Genomic DNA, 17,036 nt, shown 5'->3' with positions numbered 1-17,036 from the left:
CCGCCCACAGTCTCCCGGCGACTTCGCAGGTCGCCTCGCCCCACGTCGCCCCGAGCCGCCTCACGTCGTTCCGTTTGCACGTCTTTCCGCCCCGCGTTTCCCCGCCCCACGTCTCACTGCCAACCTCAGCCCGCCTCGCGTCACCCAGTAGGCCGTTGCTCGGCTGAGATGTGGGCGGCTTTCGGCGGGGCCGGGGGTCTCCATGTGGGGCTCCTTCTGGGCGGCGCTCGAGGCCTGCACAGCTCGCCTGTCTCCTGCGGCAAGAACCTACTCAAGAAATTTGCTTCGAAAACCAAGTACTGTTACCCCAGTGGGGGCGGGGGCTCCGGGGACGGTGGCCCGGGATGAGGGCTTCGCGGGTGGGAGGCTTGGCGGGGCGGGGGATCCGCGGGCGGGAGGCTTGGCGGGGCGGGGGGTCCGCGGGCGGGAGGCTCGGCGGGGCGGGGGGTCCGCTGGCGGGAGGCTCGGCGGGGCGGGGGCTCGGTGGGGCGGGGGGCTCCGCGGGCGGGAGGCTCGGCGGGGCGGGGGTCTCGGCGGGGCAGGGTGTTCCGCGGGCGGGAGGCTCGGCGGGGCGGGGGGCTCGGCGGGGTGGGGGCTCCGCGGGCGGGGGTCTCGGCGGGGCGGGGTGTTCCGCGGGCGGGAGGCTCGGCGGGGCGGGGGCTCGGCGGGGCGGGGGGCTCCGCGGGCGGGAGGCTCGGCGGGGTGGGGGCTTCGCGGGCGGGAGGCTCGGCGGGCGGGAGGCTCGGCGGGGTGGGGGGCTTGGCGGGGCGGGGTGTTCCGCGGGCGGGAGGCTCGGCGGGACGGGGGCTCGGCGGGGCGGGGGGCTCCGCGGGCGGGAGGCTCGGCGGGGCGGGGGGCTCGGCGGGCGGGAGGCTCGGCGGGGTGGGGGCTCCGCGGGCGGGAAGCTCGGCGGGGCGGGGGGCTCCGTGGGCAGGAGGCTCGGCGGGGCGGGGCGTCCGCGGGCGGGGAGCTCCGTGGAGCGGGAGGCTCCGCGGGCGGGGCGCTCGGCGGGGCTGGGGGTCCGCAGGGGTTCCACCGCCGACGCATTGGCCGGCGCCAGAGCTCCCAGCCGTGTCAGTAAGCGCAGCCGCTGCCTGTTAGGTTAATGGCTGTTGAAAGCTCACCAGGGAGCCCACCTCTGACAGTTAACGTTTTTCCCACCCAGCCTTTTTCCTCTTCTTTCACACAGCTGTGACGGTAAAGTTCTAAGTCTCCTAAAAGCTAAGAGTGCATCATGAATTTATGAAGCAAAGTGATGTATACATTTACAGTCCACTCTGGGTCCGAGGTTCCCAATCCTCGGATTCAACCAACCTTGGATTGAAAATGTTCCGAAAAAACTCCAGAAAGTTCTAAAACACAAAACCTGGACTTGCCTTGCTGGCAACTCTTTACGTAGCATTAAGTAACCTAGAGATGAGTTAATGTATCCGGGAGGGTGTGCGGAGGTTATATGCAAATACAGCGCGTTGAGCATCCTCCAATTTTGGTATCTTTGGGGTCTTGTAACCAATTCCCCACAGATACTGAAGGATGATGATTCTTGTTACTAGAAGCGTTTTTCGGGAGAGTAGTTGCATCACGTAAAGAGAGAGGAAGAATTTCCTTTCCATATTAGTGCTTTCTCTGTGGGGTTAATTTGAGGAATAAAGAAAGCTTGTCACGATAGGTTTTTTTATGACGAGACGTAAGTATAATAAAATATGTTGACTTCATATCATCTTCATTTAATTGTAGATATGTATATATGTATGTTTTAATACACGTTTTTAAAAGTTTAAGGTTTACAGAAAGATTGGCAAAGATGAGCAGAGCCCCCTGTAAGCACACTCAGTTTCCCTTCTGTTAGCCTCTTATGTTAGTGCGGCACATTTGTTACAATTGATGGACCAGCATTGACACATTATTATTAACTAAAGGCCATGTCTTATTCACGTTTCCTTAGTCTTTCCCTAACGTCTTTTTTCTGTTCCAGTATCCCATCCAGGGACCGCATTACATTTAGTCGTCATCATTTTAGGCTCCTCTTGACTGTGGCAGTTTCTAACTGTCCCTGTTTTGATGACCTCGACAGCTTGAAGAGTACCGGTTAGATATTTTGTAGGATGCCCTTTTGTTGGGATTGGCGTGATGTGTTTCTCTTGAGGATACTGGGCTTTGGTTTGGGGGAGGAAGACCACAGGTGTGAAGCACCATTTCATCACATCCTGTGGACACACACATGCTCTCAACATGGTGTATCACTGTTGATGCTGGTCTTGATTGACTGCGGTCATCTGTGTCTGTCAGGTTTATCCACTGTAAAGTTACCGCCCAGCCCCCCAATTCCATACTGTCTTCTTTGGGGGGAAAGTCACCGTATGCAGCTCACACCTAAGGAGTGGGGAATTATTCGAAATTCATGAATTATTCAAAATTTTGCAGGGGAGGTGTGTTTCTTCATTTATTAACTCAGCAGGATGGACTCACGGGTTATAATCCAGTACTACTTAATTTTGCTCGAGTTGTTCCAGCTTTGACCATTGCAAGCTCTTTCAGGTGGCTCCTATATCCCTTTGACACACCCCGTTGTTATGGGGTTTTGAAGTAGTTTTTAAATTAGAAAACTTTTTTTTTTTTTTTTTTTTAGCATTTCCTTACTTTCTGGCACCACAGGATGCCTCGGCCCTAGAATCAGCCATTTCTCCAAGGAGCTCTGGTTCCTTGATTGGAAACAGGGGTCAGAAACCATGATCTGAGAGCTTAGTATGTTTATTGCTACTGGGGTGTCTGTCTTTTAGACCCTTTCAGCTGGCAAAGCAAAAAAAAAATAGTGTTTATGTTAATCCCTGTGTCTGTGCTTATCTACAAACGTTTCTGTGTGTCACCACCTGTAGCTGTAGTAAGTGAAACTTAAGTTTGTACTGATCTCCAGCCCTAATCCACTAGCACACGAATCATTCTCACTTCCTTCCCTTGCTTGTCTGCAATAGCGAGGGGCCTGGATCCCCCATCTGCCTTCTGTTTACTTAGCTGTTCAGTCCCAGTTGATGTGTGGCGGCATCAGGCGTTAACCCTCCCCTGGGAAACAGCTTTGTTCAGTAGAGGACAGTGCTCATGTGCAGTTTGGTAGGTGTGTTTTTAAGGTCCTCATTCTCTACCTTTGGGACTAGAGGTAGACTTTAGGTAAAAGTTACGAGCTTGAACTGAAACTGTTGTCTGTGTGTCCCCACAACCCGTGCTGCTGTTCATTGGGTATCTAAATCTTTTAGGCCCCTAGTAACCTAATTTCTATGTCCAGGGCTAGCCCCTTAGAAACAGTTACGACGTTAGCTTTTGTAACTGTTTGTTATTGATTTGCCGTCAGTATCCAGCATAGTTCTTATTTTCTCCCCATAGGAAGAAGTTTTGGTATGAAGGTCCTTCCTTGGGCTCTCACTTGGTAAGTATAGAGTAGTAGCGATGAGCCGCTTGAGAATCTCGGTGGGTGTGAGGCTCCAAAAGTCGGCAGCTCTCCAGCCCTTCCATTTCAGTATTGGAGGGGACACGGTCTGTAGCAGTGGGACTAGACACACTGGAACCACAGAATTTTTACCTTTAAAAAAAAATTACACCAGGGGACTTCCTGGCAGTCCAGTGGTTAAGACTGTGCACTTCCAGTGGTTAACCCTCCGCTGCAGGGGGTGTGGGTTCGATCCCTGGTTGGGGAACTAAGATCCCACATGCCGCACAGTGCGGCCGGAGAAAAAAGAAAACAAAATTTACGGGATGTCATATCTGTTATCAAATTCTAATATGGTAATGTCCATTCAGAGAGAGAGAGAGTGTGTGTGTGTGTGTGTGTGTGTGTAACACAGATACGTGTAGATACACAGGCATACCTTGTTTTATTGCATTTCCCGGATACCGTGTTTTTTACAAACAGAAGGTTTATGACAACCCTGCGTTAGCAGGTGATGTTAGCATTTTTTAGCAATATTTTTAATTAAGGTATGTATATTGTTTTTAGACATTGTTATTGCACACTTTAATAGACTACAGTATAGTGTAAACATAACTTTTTTTTTTTTTTTTTGCGGTACACGGGCCTTTCACTGTTGTGGCCTCTCCCGTTGCGGAGCGCAGGCTCAGCAGCCATGGCTCACGGGCCCAGCCGCTCCGCTGCATGTGGGATCTTCCCGGACCGGGTCACGAACCCGTGACCCCTGCATCGGCAGGCGGACTCTCAACCACTGCGCCACCAGGGAAGCCCTAAACATAACTTTAATATGCACTGAGAAACCAAAAAATGCATGTGACTCACTTTATTGTGATATTTGCTTTATTGCGATGGTCTGGAATGAACCTGCAATATCTCTGAAATATACCTGTACTGTGAGAGTTTATGTAATGAATGGTTCTTGATAGAAAAAAATACACTGTATATACTAGAAACCACCGAATTGTACTTTTTTTTTTTTGCGGTACGCGGGCCTCTCACTGTTGTGGCCTCTCCCGTTGCGGAGCGCAGGCTCGGGACGCGCAGGCTCAGCGGCCATGGCTCACGGGCCCAGCCGCTCCACGGCACGTGGGATCTTTCCAGACCGGGGCACGAACCCGTGTCCCCTGCATCGGCAAGTGGACTCTCAACCACTGCGCCACCAGGGAAGCCCCTCGAATTGTACTTTTTAAGAGGGAGAATTTTATGCTGTGTGGATTATATTTCAATAAAATTTTTTTTGGAAAAAAATATATGCTTGGCAGTACTCTTGATCTTTAAGGGATGGTAGGTGAAATCTAGAAGGGTCCTGGTCTGTAAAAATCTGTATCTTCATGAAAACTAAGATGGCCGAGAATGACCTTTATCGTCAGTTAGTACAAGTTTATGTACAGTTGTAATGTTGCCTGTGTGTCTGCCTTTCTTCTTAACGGAGACTCACAAGCCGTCTCAGTTGGCATCCCTGACAAAGAGCACCTCCAAGAGAGCCAGGAGGGAAGACCACGTGCGCCTGAGGGCCCTGAACGGCCTCCTCTACAAAGCGCTGAATGAGTTGCTGTGCACCCCGGAAGTGAGCCAGGAGCTCTGCGACTTGAATGTGGAGCTCTCCAAGGTAGGCCTCGGGGCCAGGGAGGGACTGCGGGCCTCGCGCCTCTGTCATCGCCTGACAGTTAGAAAAGGCGGAAGGGATGCTCAGCGTGGCCGTCTGGGTATTAAGGAGAGGAAGGTGCTTGTGGGGTGCAAAAGCAGTGTCTCACTGTGCACGGGTGGTGTTTGGCCAGACAGCACCGAGGGTGCTCAGAGCCCAGTAAGTGATGAAGTGGGGCGTCTGAAGGCCTGGGGGTCAGGTGAGCGGTGGGTGATCTGCCTTCATCTTGGTGGAAAGACACGGGAGGCAGCTTCTGCCGTCTGTGCCCCCAGAGCAGAGTGCGTGCAGCCAGAGGGAAAGGAGGAGGGGCAGTAGCAGCAGCTGAGGCGTTGCTGTGCGTGGGGTGAGGCTGGGCTCCCCCCGGGGAAGGGGACGTTTCCCCCGTCCCCAGCGGTGTGCTTGGGGCGCTGGCCCTGGCAGTGGGAGCCTGAAGCCAGGACTGCCCGTGAGTTAGTGCGCCTCTCGCGACGCGCTCTGTCTCCAGGAGCCCAGGTGAGCTGAGAGTAATTGGGGCTGGGCTCAGGTCTCTCTGACTTCAGACTTCTCCACCTGCCGCGTGTACTGGAGGACGACTGTCTCTGAGGCTCAGAACGCAAACGTGGGGGCCGTCCTGCAGAGGAGCGCTGCACACATGAGGTGAGGCCTCTCCTTGACCCTGCCTTCCAGCTGGTTTTGTTCACTATTTTTGCTTTTAAGGAAAATTTGGGAAGCATTTTCTTGAATTTCAGAGCAGAACTTACGCCTTCATATAAGCCATAACCTAGGTTAGCTGTTCTTGAAGTGTGATCCCGGGTCCTTTCTAGGGAGAGGTTGATGAGGTGAGAGCTTCTTCACAATGAGGTGTGGTTTTCCGTTCCCACCGTGTTGACATGTTGTACTGAAGCTATGGGGGTAAAACTGCTGGCCCAGATGTCCTGGTGGTCACTGTAGCTTCCGCACGTGCTTGTGGTAGTGCGCTGCCAGCTTTATTTGAGAGCATCCGTGACGCGTATCTCGACCCTTTGGCACATCTTGTTAGTATCTGTGGTGGGAAGTGCGCAAGAAGCTCTGGTGGTTGTCTCGGAACACTGCAGTTGCTGACTGTGACCCAAAATAGACGCTTCACTTCAAAGAACAAGTGAACCAACTGTGGTTATTCATTTTTTTTTAACATCTTTATTGGAGTATAATTGCTTTACAATGGTGTGTTAGTTTCTGCTTTATAACAAAGTGAATCAGCCATACATATACACATGTTCCCATATCTCTTCCCTCTTGTGTCTCCCTCCCACCCTCCCTATCCCACCCCTCCAGGTGGTCACAAAGCACCGAGCTGATCTCCCTGTGCTTTGCGGCTGCTTCCCACTAGCTAGCTACCTTACGTTTGGTAGTGTATATATGTCCATGCCTCTCTCTCGCCCTGTCACAGCTCACCCTTCCCCCTCCCCATATCCTCAAGTCCATTCTCTAGTAGGTCTGTGTCTCTATTCCTGTCTTACCCCTAGGTTCTTCATGACATTTTTTTTCTTAAATTCCATATATATGTGTTAGCATACAGTATTTGTTTTTCTCTTTCTGACTTACTTCACTCTGTATGACAGACTCTAGGTCTATCCACCTCATTACAAATAGCTCAATTTCGTTTCTTTTTATGGCTGAGTAATATTCCATTGTATATATGTGCCACATCTTCTTTATCCATTCATAACTATGGTTATTCAGATGTGGTATAGGACAGACATTTTCTGCAAAGTGGCAAAGTGAACCTGTCACTTCAGGGCACAGCTGACCATATTTGTTGCCAGTGGTAAAATTTAAGCTTTCAGTGAAAATCAGAATTTTAGAAAACTTGTATCCACCACTCTGAGTTTGACAGCCTCATGGTACATAAGACCCTTTTGATGAGATTGGAGGTGACGTATTGTAAAATACATCATCATCCTGAAAATCTGTGTGACCTGCTGAACCAGTATTTTCTAAAAGACCAAGGCATGAGGTTACAAAATCACACACAGGGAGAGATCGATTCGAAGGGCAAGAGGGCCAGTGGATTTTCATGTACAGAGAACGCGGTTCATGGATCTGGTTTCAGATTCCACATTGCAGTCTTTAATAAACTACTCTTTGTTGAGTTCTTGTGTAGCATCAGAGAAGATCTACACTTTTCTGAAAGGCTGTTCATATACGCTTTACCTTTCAGTTACAGATCTGTGTGAGGCCAGATTTTCTTCTATTTTAAACAAAATAACAACAGATTGAATACAGATAACAGATGAGAATCCAGCTGTTCCGTTATGCTGGGTATTAAAGGAATTTGCAACTACATAAGCAATGCCACTCTTCTCATTAATTTCTTCTAAAATATAGTAGTGGGCTTCCCTGGTGGTGCAGTGGTTGAGAGTCCGCCTGCTGATGCAGGGGACACGGGTTTGTGTCCCGGTCCGGGAGGATCCCACATGCCACGGAGCCCGTGAGCCATGGCCACTGGGCCTGCGCGTCTGGAGCCTGTGCTCTGCAACGGGAGAGGCCACAACAGTGAGAGGCCCGCGTACCGCAAAAAAAAAAAAAAAAGTTACTTTAAATGAATTAATAAATACATATTTTCAGCTTTAATTTCTAGTCTGGTATATATTGGTAGATGTAACCCACATAAACAAAAGGTCTTTGGCGTCCTCAATAATTTTTAAGAGTATAAAGGGGGTCCTGAGACCAAGGATTTTGAGAACCGCTGAGCTGGGTGAGAGTAAAGAAGCTACTCAGTTTTCTCCTCAGTCTTAAAGACGCAGAGAGACCTGGCAGAGCAGCCCTCGGGACTGGAGTTCCTGCTGTTTTCTGATTAGTTTTTAGGTAACAGAAAATTCAGTTGAACAGAATGTCCCTGTTCCCAATTCTTTTGATCACCAAGGTTTAGTGTAAAGGTTTTCCCATAACTGCGTCGCTGAGCAGATGTGCTGTGTGTCACAGCAGTGTTTTCACTGGATGCTTGTCGCCCCTGGATCCGCATGTATTGCATGACTGGGTAATATGAAGATCGTTTCTGTGTCTGACGTCCGGGAAGCACGGCCGGCAGCCACACTTCTGTGGCGCTGTTGCCGATGAGTGTCGGTCGGATGGAGGGACGAAATGCTGGCAGGTTGTTGGTGCCCAAACCACAGCCCAAGGCCACAGTGATGCCCAGGAATGTCCCAAGTTCACGTCAGACTATTTGTAAGGATCTCAGAAGTTGCATTTAGAGAATTAAAAACAATTGTGATCATGCATTTTGTATCCCTGTTGAAATGTGGCAGTTGGCTAAGGAAGACTTTTCATCTTTGAAGAATGTGATAAGCAAAACTCATGCCTCAGGGCTTCCCTGGTGGCCCAGTGGTTGAGAATCCGCCTGCCAATGCAGGGGACACGGGTTCGAGCCCTGGTCCGGGAAGATCCCACATGCCGCGGAGCAACTAAGCCTGTGTGCCACAACTACTGAGCCTGCCCTCTAGAGCTCACGAGCCACAACTCTTGAGCCTGTGTGCCACAACTACTGAAGCCCGCGTGCCTAGAGCCCATGCTCCGCAACAAGAGAAGCCACCGCAGTGAGAAGCCTGTGTACCGCAACGAAGAGTAGCCCCCGCTCGCTGCAGCTAGAGAAAGCCCACGCCCAGCAATGAAGACCCAATGCAGCCAAATAAATAAAATAAATGTATTAATTAATTAATTTAAAAAAATCATGCCTCATCTCTTTGTGAGATGACATTTTCTGTTTCTGGCACTGTCACCCCTCCACCAAGTGTCACCTGTGACTGCACAAATCTCTTTTTCTCTCCAGGCACCTTTTGATGTCCCAGCAGACCCTGAGGAACATGCCGCCAATAGTGTTTGTTCAGGACAAAAAAAATGCAGCTGCAGTGGAGGTAAGGCTTTTACATAATTACCTGTTTATGATGTAAACTTTTATATGGGTAAGATTTTAAATTTAATTTTTAAATATTCAAAAGATAACGTATACAGTTTTTAAAAGGTAATAGAAGGGTACAGATGAAAAGTAAGGCACCTGTGCCTTGTTCTCAGCCCTGTTCCCCAGAGGTAACCACTTTGTGTGGCTTTAATGTTTGAATGCTTGTCAGTATAGCCCTAACTAGTAAAGCAGATCCCTCTCTCTCTGTTTACAAACTTGAAGCAGTCAGAGCTGCCCTCCTGTGCTTACCTCCTTCTCTCACTTCCCTAGATTTCAGTCTGTCTCTGGTTACTTTACACTGTTAAGGCTGACACTTAAGTTCTGTCCTGTAACTGTAATTGTTTCATACTTATTTTCCTTGTTTTAGGTATAGGTTAATTATAAAGGTTAAAAACCTGTTAAAACATACATACGTTTTAATCTGGGTGGTGGTTGCTTTATGGTTATTAAGGTATGTTACACCTTTAAAAAGTTTACCGAAGAAACAGTAGCATTTACGGGATTATGATTAGGTTGCTGTTACTCACTGTAGGACTAGGTAGTATTCAGATTCACAGAGGGGAAAAAAAGTCTAATTGTACATTGTCGTCCTTTGTTATTCATGATACAAGCGATACTGAAAACATTATGTGGATAACTTTGATAGATGTGTGATTTCCTAGCTAGAAGGGGAACAGGAGTGAAGTTGCAGTGCCGCTTACAGCTCAAGTGGAGTTTAGGTCATGGGTGTGCTGTGCAGATACTCAGCAGGAATCCCCGGGCACGTCGGGTGGGGCTGGTGGGAGGACCCACCTGTCTCAGAGGATGAGCCCTCAGCTGGCTCGTCCCTCTCTCTGTGGAGGAAGAATTCAGAGCTGCAAGGTCCTACCTGGCTGTGTGGGTTCCTTTCCAGAAAAAGTCACTGGAGGGAGGGAGGTGCATGCGAGCTTAAGCGTTTCTGGGAGGGCCTTATTCTGGAGGCCGTGCTGATGGGTGTTTGCATTGGAGACCTCTAGCGTCTGTCCTGCCCCGTGTGCTCCGGGGAAGTGGCCAAGGGTCGGACACGTGCCACGCGGTGATGGTGGGTCCTGCATGTGCCCAGAACTCAGCTGTTGACCTGGGGGCCAAGGGTCGGTCAGGCCTCGGCTGGCGCCTCAGAGTCCTGCAGTTTCCGCCTCACTGTAGTTAGAAGTGAAGGCTGGACCAGAGGGGTTTCTGATCTGGGTAGGTGATCATTTGAGGACATGGTCATTGCTTCCTCTGGCGTAAGTCAGGGCAGTGTTTTTCAAACACTGTGTATGTTTTTAATAGATTGAAAGTCAGCTGTTGATAAAGCACTTGGCTAGAGACAGACATTTGAAATTGGGAGTCCTGGACGAAACTTTGAGTCTTCTATCAGTCTGTTTATTTCTGTCTTATGTTGGTTGCACCAAAAATCACAGGTAGTTGCAACTGCTAAAGTGTTACCAGTTTCAGCAGCTTACCTTGCATCCTCAGGATAATCTTCAGGTCACCAGTCTGGACATTTGAAAGAGAACTAGTAATGAGCTCTGTCCAAACTGCACCCTGAGTAATTCAGCAATATGATGGTACTGGCAGTAAACACACGTGGAGGCGCTCGTCAGGAGAGCGCGAACGAAAACCGGGTTCCAGCACGCACCCCTCCATGAGGGCTTTCCTTACAGGAGTGAGGGTGCGAGCGCCGAGGGGTGGGGCCTGGCGGAAGGGCGGCTCACAGTGCCGCGCTAGAGACTGGCCGTCCCCAGGGAAGCTGAGTCTGTGACCCTCGAGGCCCCCTACCCCCACCCCCCGCAGTACCCACGGACTTGGCCGGGAACGTTGGCACAGGGTCTCTGGCGAGTGCAGTTAGCAGAATGGACGGACGTGCTCTGGAACAGTCCCCTGACCCACCTCCCTCCGGCCGTGGAGCCAAGGAAAGGCCACGCGCTGAGAGCTTCTGTTCATAAAACGTTCAGGAAGAGCCTGGCTAATCCTTGGTGTTGGAAGTAAAAGTAATGGCTGTCACGGGGAGGGGAGTGAGCAGGAGGGGCCTGAGGAGGCCTCTGGGCTTCACCTTGTAAGTGTCGCGGCCGTGCCCACACGTGTGTTCAATGTGTGGGATGTCACTGAGCTACGCTTCATGGTTTGTGTGCCTTTCCCACAGATGTTGCGCTTCAGTCGAGGTTTTTAAAATGTTGACTTTTACTGTAACTATAGAGGAAACAACTTTTTTATCTGAATTTTTAAGGGAAATACATAAGCTCTGACGCCAGTGTTGTGGTACCTGCACACTCGTCTCCCCACTGACGGTCAGGCTTCCCAGAGCAGGTGTCGGGCAGCCGGCGACCACCGCGCAGGGGCACCCACTGCCCCACTGCGCATGGTCTGGCCCGCACCATCTGAGCTCAGAGCTCCCCTTCCACAAGAAGTTAGCCCGGCGGCCTGTGTTGAAAGTGTTAGAGTTTGAGGTTGTGTTTGGATTTGGTTCTTTGTTAATAAAATAAGCTTTACCGAGGCTTAATTTATGTTGAGTTGCGCCTCCTTTGACAAACGCATACCTTTGTGTCATCGCCACCCCTGCTCACCCCGGTCAGCTCTCCCCTACCACCCATCTGGTTTCAGTCACTGTAGGTTAGTTTTGCCTGCTGAGATTTCTGTAATTTCACATGAATAGAATCGGGATGTTGTCTTTTGCCTCTGGCTTTGCTCGGCACAGTGTTTTTGAGATTCATCCACGTTGTTTCACGTGTAAGTAGTTCCCTTTTTATTGGTAAGCGGCATCCATTGTACAGCTGTACTGCAGTTTACTAACCCATTCACTTTTTCATAGACATTTGTCTTTTTCCCCACTCCTTGGCTGTAAAGAGTGAAGCACTGTGAACGTTTGCGTACAGATGTTTGTGGATGTATGTTTTGTTTCATTTAGGTCAGTTCCTAGGAGCAGCAGGCGTATGTTTAACTGTCAGAAAGCTGCCAGGCTGCTTTAACCACGGCCGTGCTGTAGGCACTCCCACCGCAGCGTCAGGGTCCCTGGGCCTCCACGGCCTCGCCAGCCCCTGGCGTTGCCATCCTGATGGCTTAAGCTTGCATTTTCTTTTTTTAATTTTAGCTGCGCTGTGTCTCTGTTGCAGCGTGCCGGCTCTTCGTTGTGGGCTTCTCTCTAGTTGCAGCGTGCGGGTTTAGTTGCCCCGTGGCATGTGGGATCTTAGTTCCCCGACCAGGGATGGAACCCGCAGCCCCTGCATTGGAAGGCGGATTCTTAACCACTGTGCCACCAGGGAAGCCCCCTAAACTTACATTTTCTTGGTGACTAATTATATTGAGCGTCTTTTCATGTGCCTGCTGGTCATTCCTCCTTTTGTGGATCAGTTAAAGTCTCTTGCCCATTTTTAATAAGGTTTGCTTATTATTGAGTTGTGTAGGTTCATTGTATATCTGGTACAAGTCAGTTGGCAGAAATCTTCATTGTGAATATTTTCTCCCACTTTTAACTTTGGAGGAGGCCGCTTTGTCCTTGTTTTGTAGCATCGTCAGTCCTGTTCCTGGTATTTTCTGTGGACTGATTTGTCTCCAGTTCTTCTTTTCACCTTTGTGGTTTGATTGGTGTGTCACCGGTTGGTGATGATGCTTTAGTTCCTGCATATGACAGGGCCCAGTTGTGGACCAGGCTCGCCGGGGCTTGCACTGAAGCAGGAGGTCGGGTCTCAGTGCACGGCCCCAGTAGGACGACCTGGCGGCAGTCAGAAGAGACGTGTGAAGGTGGAGAGGCCCTTCACGGACCCTGCTGAGGAGCAGGGTCTGTCCCCAGCGTAGGCCCCTCAGCCCCTGCAGGACCGGAGCCACACGCTAGACTTGGGACGCTCACGTTACCGCACTGGGGGGTTTCCCCGCAAATTCTGCGGCAAAATTGAAGCATTTTATGAAACTTCGTTAGAAACCAGTAAGCGTTAGTAATTCAACTAATATTTAACTGGTTTCTTTGTAAATTTGACTGACATTTACAAGTTTTAAGTGTAGTTTTCAAGAAGCCTCAGTTCATTATCAGAGAAAGTGTGCTTGAGGTAGCGGGTGTGGGCAGCGGCACGGGGAGGAAGGGCGGCGGGCGGGCTTGAGGCAGCGGATGTGGGCAGCGGCACGGGGAGGAAGGGCGGCGGGCGGGCTTGAGGTAGCGGGTGTGGGCAGCGGCACGGGGAGGAAGGGCGGCGGGCAGGCTTGAGGCCGTGGTGGGGCTGGCACCGGGCAGCGGATGCTCACACTCAGCCGGCGCCCGGCTCCGACGCAGGCAGTGCGTCGAGCATCACCCTCTGTCTGTTCCTTTTCAGGTTGATCGGTTACTGGCAATCGCTGATTTTGGACCCCCGGATGAAAAAGACTTTGAGCAAAATGATTTCAGGTGATACGTGTGGGCATATGTTTTTGATTCGGGCAGACACCCAGGTGTGGACTTGCTGGTCTCCACAGCAGCTGCACAGTCCTGCCTGTCCCCAGCCAGGTGTCAAGGGGCAGCAGGTCCTGCTTTGTGCGCTTGGCTCTTGCCCTGGGGCCCAGCCCGGTGTCGGCGTGCAACTGGTGAGCTACCCAGCACCTGGGCGAGGCTGTCAGGAGGGCCTTGGGGGTCCACACAGAAGTGCTGGGGCCTGGACTCTGAGTGCTGGCAGTAGCGGTTCATCCTCTCCACTCCCTTGGCACACTGCTGCCTGGCAGGCCCTGTTCTCGTACTTAGGGAACATCTGTGAACAGTAAATGTCAGGTTAGGCCTCTGAGAAGGTGACGTGAGGATTCGGAGGTGGGGGGAGCCCCATTCCAGGTGAGGGAGCAGCTGCACCACGTGTCTGGCCTGTGTTGCATAGATCAACTGTGTCAGCATCATATGGGTACTGTCAGGGCCTCGGGGTGGGGACCCCCAGCCAGCCTGCCAGGGGATGGGCTGCAGCACTCAGACCCCTGAGCTAGAGCAGAGGCCCCAGGCGGCAGTGAGTCCCCGGGTTCCAGATCAGCAATGAGTGGACGTGGGGAGAGGCAGGTGGGGAGCCCTTCCAGATCAGAGAGTTGGGGTTAGAGGCAGGATGTGGCCAGATTTGGGTTTTGAAAAGATTGCTCTGGTTTTGCTCTCAGAATAGATGCTTCTCTTTTGGTTCATCAAGTAACCTGAGCGACAGATCTAAAGAACCCTCCCCCGTCCCCCCAGTAATTCTGTTTAACTAGCCTAGTGTACTAGCCGTGTTTAAGTGGGGAAAAAATGAAAACGCATTTAATGGCAGTACACAATGGCTGCACCAGAAGTATGCTGGCCTGAGCCACACACGGGCTCCAAGAGTGCTGGCCGAGAGGTTCTGGACTGGAGAACGCCAGACCAAACTCCCCTTCTGTCCAGTTTCCACAGTTTCCCTTAGAGAGGTGCTAGGATAGTGCATAAGCAAATGGCTCTAGGAAGTATTGTGCATGGTGTGGATTTCTTCTCCCCTCCAGCGCCCCCGAGGCCCTGGACACTACATCGCCACGTGGTACCCTGGGCCCTGCCGCACCTTCAAGTCTGTGTGGGATCGACCACGAGGCTCTCAACAAGCAGATCCTGGAGTACAAGAGGAGGAGAGAGAAGGGGTGTGGGAGCACGGGCCCAGCGTGGCTGGAGCCCACGGCTGAGCTGATGAGGAAGAGGAAGGCCGGGCCCTGCGTGGACGACAACCTCCTGCCCAAGGACTGCCTGTGGGAGACGGGGAGTGACGGGCCCCTGGACGACGGGGCCCTTCCCGAGGAGCACACCCCAGGACGCAAGGGGGCTCCAGGGGCAGAGGGGAACCAGAGGCAGAGAGAAAGGATCGCGGGTCCTGACCCGCTCCCGTGAGCACACAGATACCCGTGCTGCTGGTGCCCCTGGGATGCCCTCGTGCAGGTGCAGGCTGAGCTGTGCGGGTGTCACCTCTGAGCCCTTCAGACCTATTGCTGTGCTGCAGTGAGAGATGGGGCGAGGCTGTGGAGAGGGTGTGAAATCTCTTAGGTCAATGGCGTGCGGTCTGCTGTCCATATTTGGGGTTCCAGGCTTGCATGTTCGCTTGCTCACTAGAGTTTGTCCACGGCCCCCAGATCCATACTTGTGGCACTTTCATGGTCGTTCTTGGACACGCACAGACGAGTGGGATGCACATGTGGCCTGTGGTCACACCAGGCACTGCTCTGTCTGCTTTGTTCATCTTGGGCTGTGAACAGCCACCCTCTCTGATCGGGTTAGCGCCACGTTAGTGCCTTCTGACAGAGATTTCACTCATGGTGCCTAAGTGCAAGAGGCCGTGATGTGTTTCCTAGAGAAAGCACGTGTTAGATGAGCCTCTTTAGGAAATAAATAATCATTTAATTCTGACACAGAAACGTTGTCCTGGGCTTGGGGCATCTCCATTTCCCAACTATCATTGACCTTGAAACACTGAAAATGATAAAGTTCAGATTATTGGAGAAAGGTACACTATTAAGCTAAAGCAAGGAAACCTGTAACGTGGCTTTTCAGGGAGTGTAATTTCCCTGCCTGTAAACTGTTTCGGGAAGGAAAGCGTTGCCTTGCCTCTGCAGCAGTGGCAAGCCCCAAATGCCACTTTCCGTGTCGGCATCTGGGACCAGGTGTGATGCCCCAGCAGGGATATGGCACCAGGAAGCTCCGTCTCTGCCGGGACACTGGCCCCCTCTGAAGGGACGGCATCACGGGCCGCCCTGTGGATGCTCCAGGCATGTTGCTGTTTGAGTGGTGCTTGTGGGATCCTGCCCCGGAAGGGTGCACGTAGCCTGTGTGGGGGCTGTTTCCATTAGGAGTGTGGGTTGCTTACACAGCCTCTTACGACCAGAGAAGAAATGTCCAGAGGGAGGATTGACCTGTGTTAAAATGTGCACGGGATGTGTCCTGATCAGGTGTGGTAAGATGACAGAGTTGGAAACTGCTACCTTGAAAGAAGAGTTCTTGACTCACAACTCCCGAGAGGAGGGGTGCACCACGCTGCACGGGGCCCACGAGGAGCGCCAGGGTCTGTCAGCAGGCCGAGGGTGAGGAGGAAGCGTGGCTGAACCTGTCTCGAGGCTCCTGGAGGACGGAGTGGGCCAGGTAGGATGAGCACGTCTGGGCAGGCCTGGGGTCGGACAGCTTGGTCATTTCAGCAGGCTCCGGGCTCTAGGGGTGGCTTCCAGTTGTCCAGTCCCTGGCCCTGGGGTGACTTGGGGCAGAGGAGACACTGGCCGGGCAGGGCTCGGGCTTGGCTGGTTTGCGTGTGAGTGGTGCGCTCACGGGGAGCTAGCCAGCTTGCGGAGGGATCTCTCCCCAGCCCACAGGCCCCCAGGATGTCAGAACATTACAGAAAATAAACACCGTGGTTAATACCCGACAGCACTGAGCAGTCTTCTCCGCTGACTGCGTCTGGGCCTACACTGCAGAAAGTGCCCAGATCCCAAATTGCGAGGGCAAGCATGGTGGCAGGCGATGAGTGCACCGGCCCTGTGGGTGCAAGAAGCCGGGACCGTAGGAGAGGCGGGTGCACGATGCCGCTTGCCCTTCTTCCTGCCTGTGCCCCAGCCTAAGTTCTCTGTGAAGTTAAGTGGCAGGAACAGGAGTTTTTGGTTTCGCTCCATACTCTTACAGGAAGGAGTTACAGTGGTTTGTAAGGGTACAAGAGGGGCCAGGAGTCAGACAGACGGTGTAAAAGGAAGGAGCCTGGGACATGACCCTGGATGTCCTCCACAGGCCCTGGAATGCCGGTGCTGGGACGGCTGATCCCTGACAGCCCTGCACCTGCCCCAGGCACCTCACCACAAGTGCAGATGCCCTGTAATAGCTGCAGGCACGCTGCTCATTTGATGTGAAAAGAGACAAAACTGAATACAGGACGCACCCAGCTCACCTTTTGTGTCATTCAAAGGGCATAGAACTTTGCTTCCTCAGAGCACATGGAAGGAGCTCCCAGGCTGCTGGACGCGTGGAGCTGGGGAGTGGCCGCTCAGAGATGGGGGGAAGCTCCGTGCCCTTCCCGGTCCCTCGCCCTGTGCACCTCTTCCATCTG

The 17,036-nt window shown here is 52.0% G+C and overlaps 1 protein-coding gene across 2 annotated transcripts; it reads left to right on the top strand.

Annotated features, from left to right (window-relative positions):
• The first annotated feature begins 30 nt into the window (after positions 1 to 30).
• Positions 31 to 15,366, top strand: RBFA (ribosome binding factor A). 2 transcript variants are annotated; one of them, XM_079943337.1, is made up of 8 exons: positions 999 to 2,088; positions 2,973 to 3,108; positions 3,379 to 3,421; positions 4,893 to 5,069; positions 5,629 to 5,741; positions 8,893 to 8,977; positions 13,323 to 13,393; positions 14,470 to 15,366. In XM_079943337.1, the coding sequence occupies exons 1-8, from the start codon at positions 1,923 to 1,925 to the stop codon at positions 14,843 to 14,845; spliced, it is 1,167 nt and encodes a 388-aa protein (XP_079799463.1). In that variant the 5' UTR covers positions 999 to 1,922; the 3' UTR covers positions 14,846 to 15,366. The 2 variants fall into 2 exon arrangements, with proteins under 2 accessions (XP_079799464.1, XP_079799463.1); XM_079943338.1 differs by lacking the exons at positions 999 to 2,088; positions 2,973 to 3,108 and adding an exon at positions 31 to 296.
• Positions 15,367 to 17,036: the final 1,670 nt, after the last annotated feature.

This window comes from Stenella coeruleoalba, assembly GCF_951394435.1.
Source record: "Stenella coeruleoalba genome assembly, chromosome: 14".
Taxonomy (NCBI): Eukaryota; Metazoa; Chordata; class Mammalia; order Artiodactyla; family Delphinidae; genus Stenella; species Stenella coeruleoalba.
This window is presented reverse-complemented; position numbering and strand designations above follow the sequence as displayed.

What these genes read in the sequence shown, in the direction of transcription:
- RBFA (XM_079943337.1), top strand. Translation starts at nt 1,923, where the DNA reads ATGTCTTATTCACGTTTCCTTAGTCTTTCCCTAACGTCTTTTTTCTGT. An exon ending in CGACAGCTTGAAGAGTACCG is followed by an intron (nt 2,089 to 2,972) that starts GTTAGATATTTT and finishes TGTCTGCAATAG; the next exon opens with CGAGGGGCCTGGATCCCCCA. An exon ending in CTTCCTTGGGCTCTCACTTG is followed by an intron (nt 3,422 to 4,892) that starts GTAAGTATAGAG and finishes TTCTTAACGGAG; the next exon opens with ACTCACAAGCCGTCTCAGTT.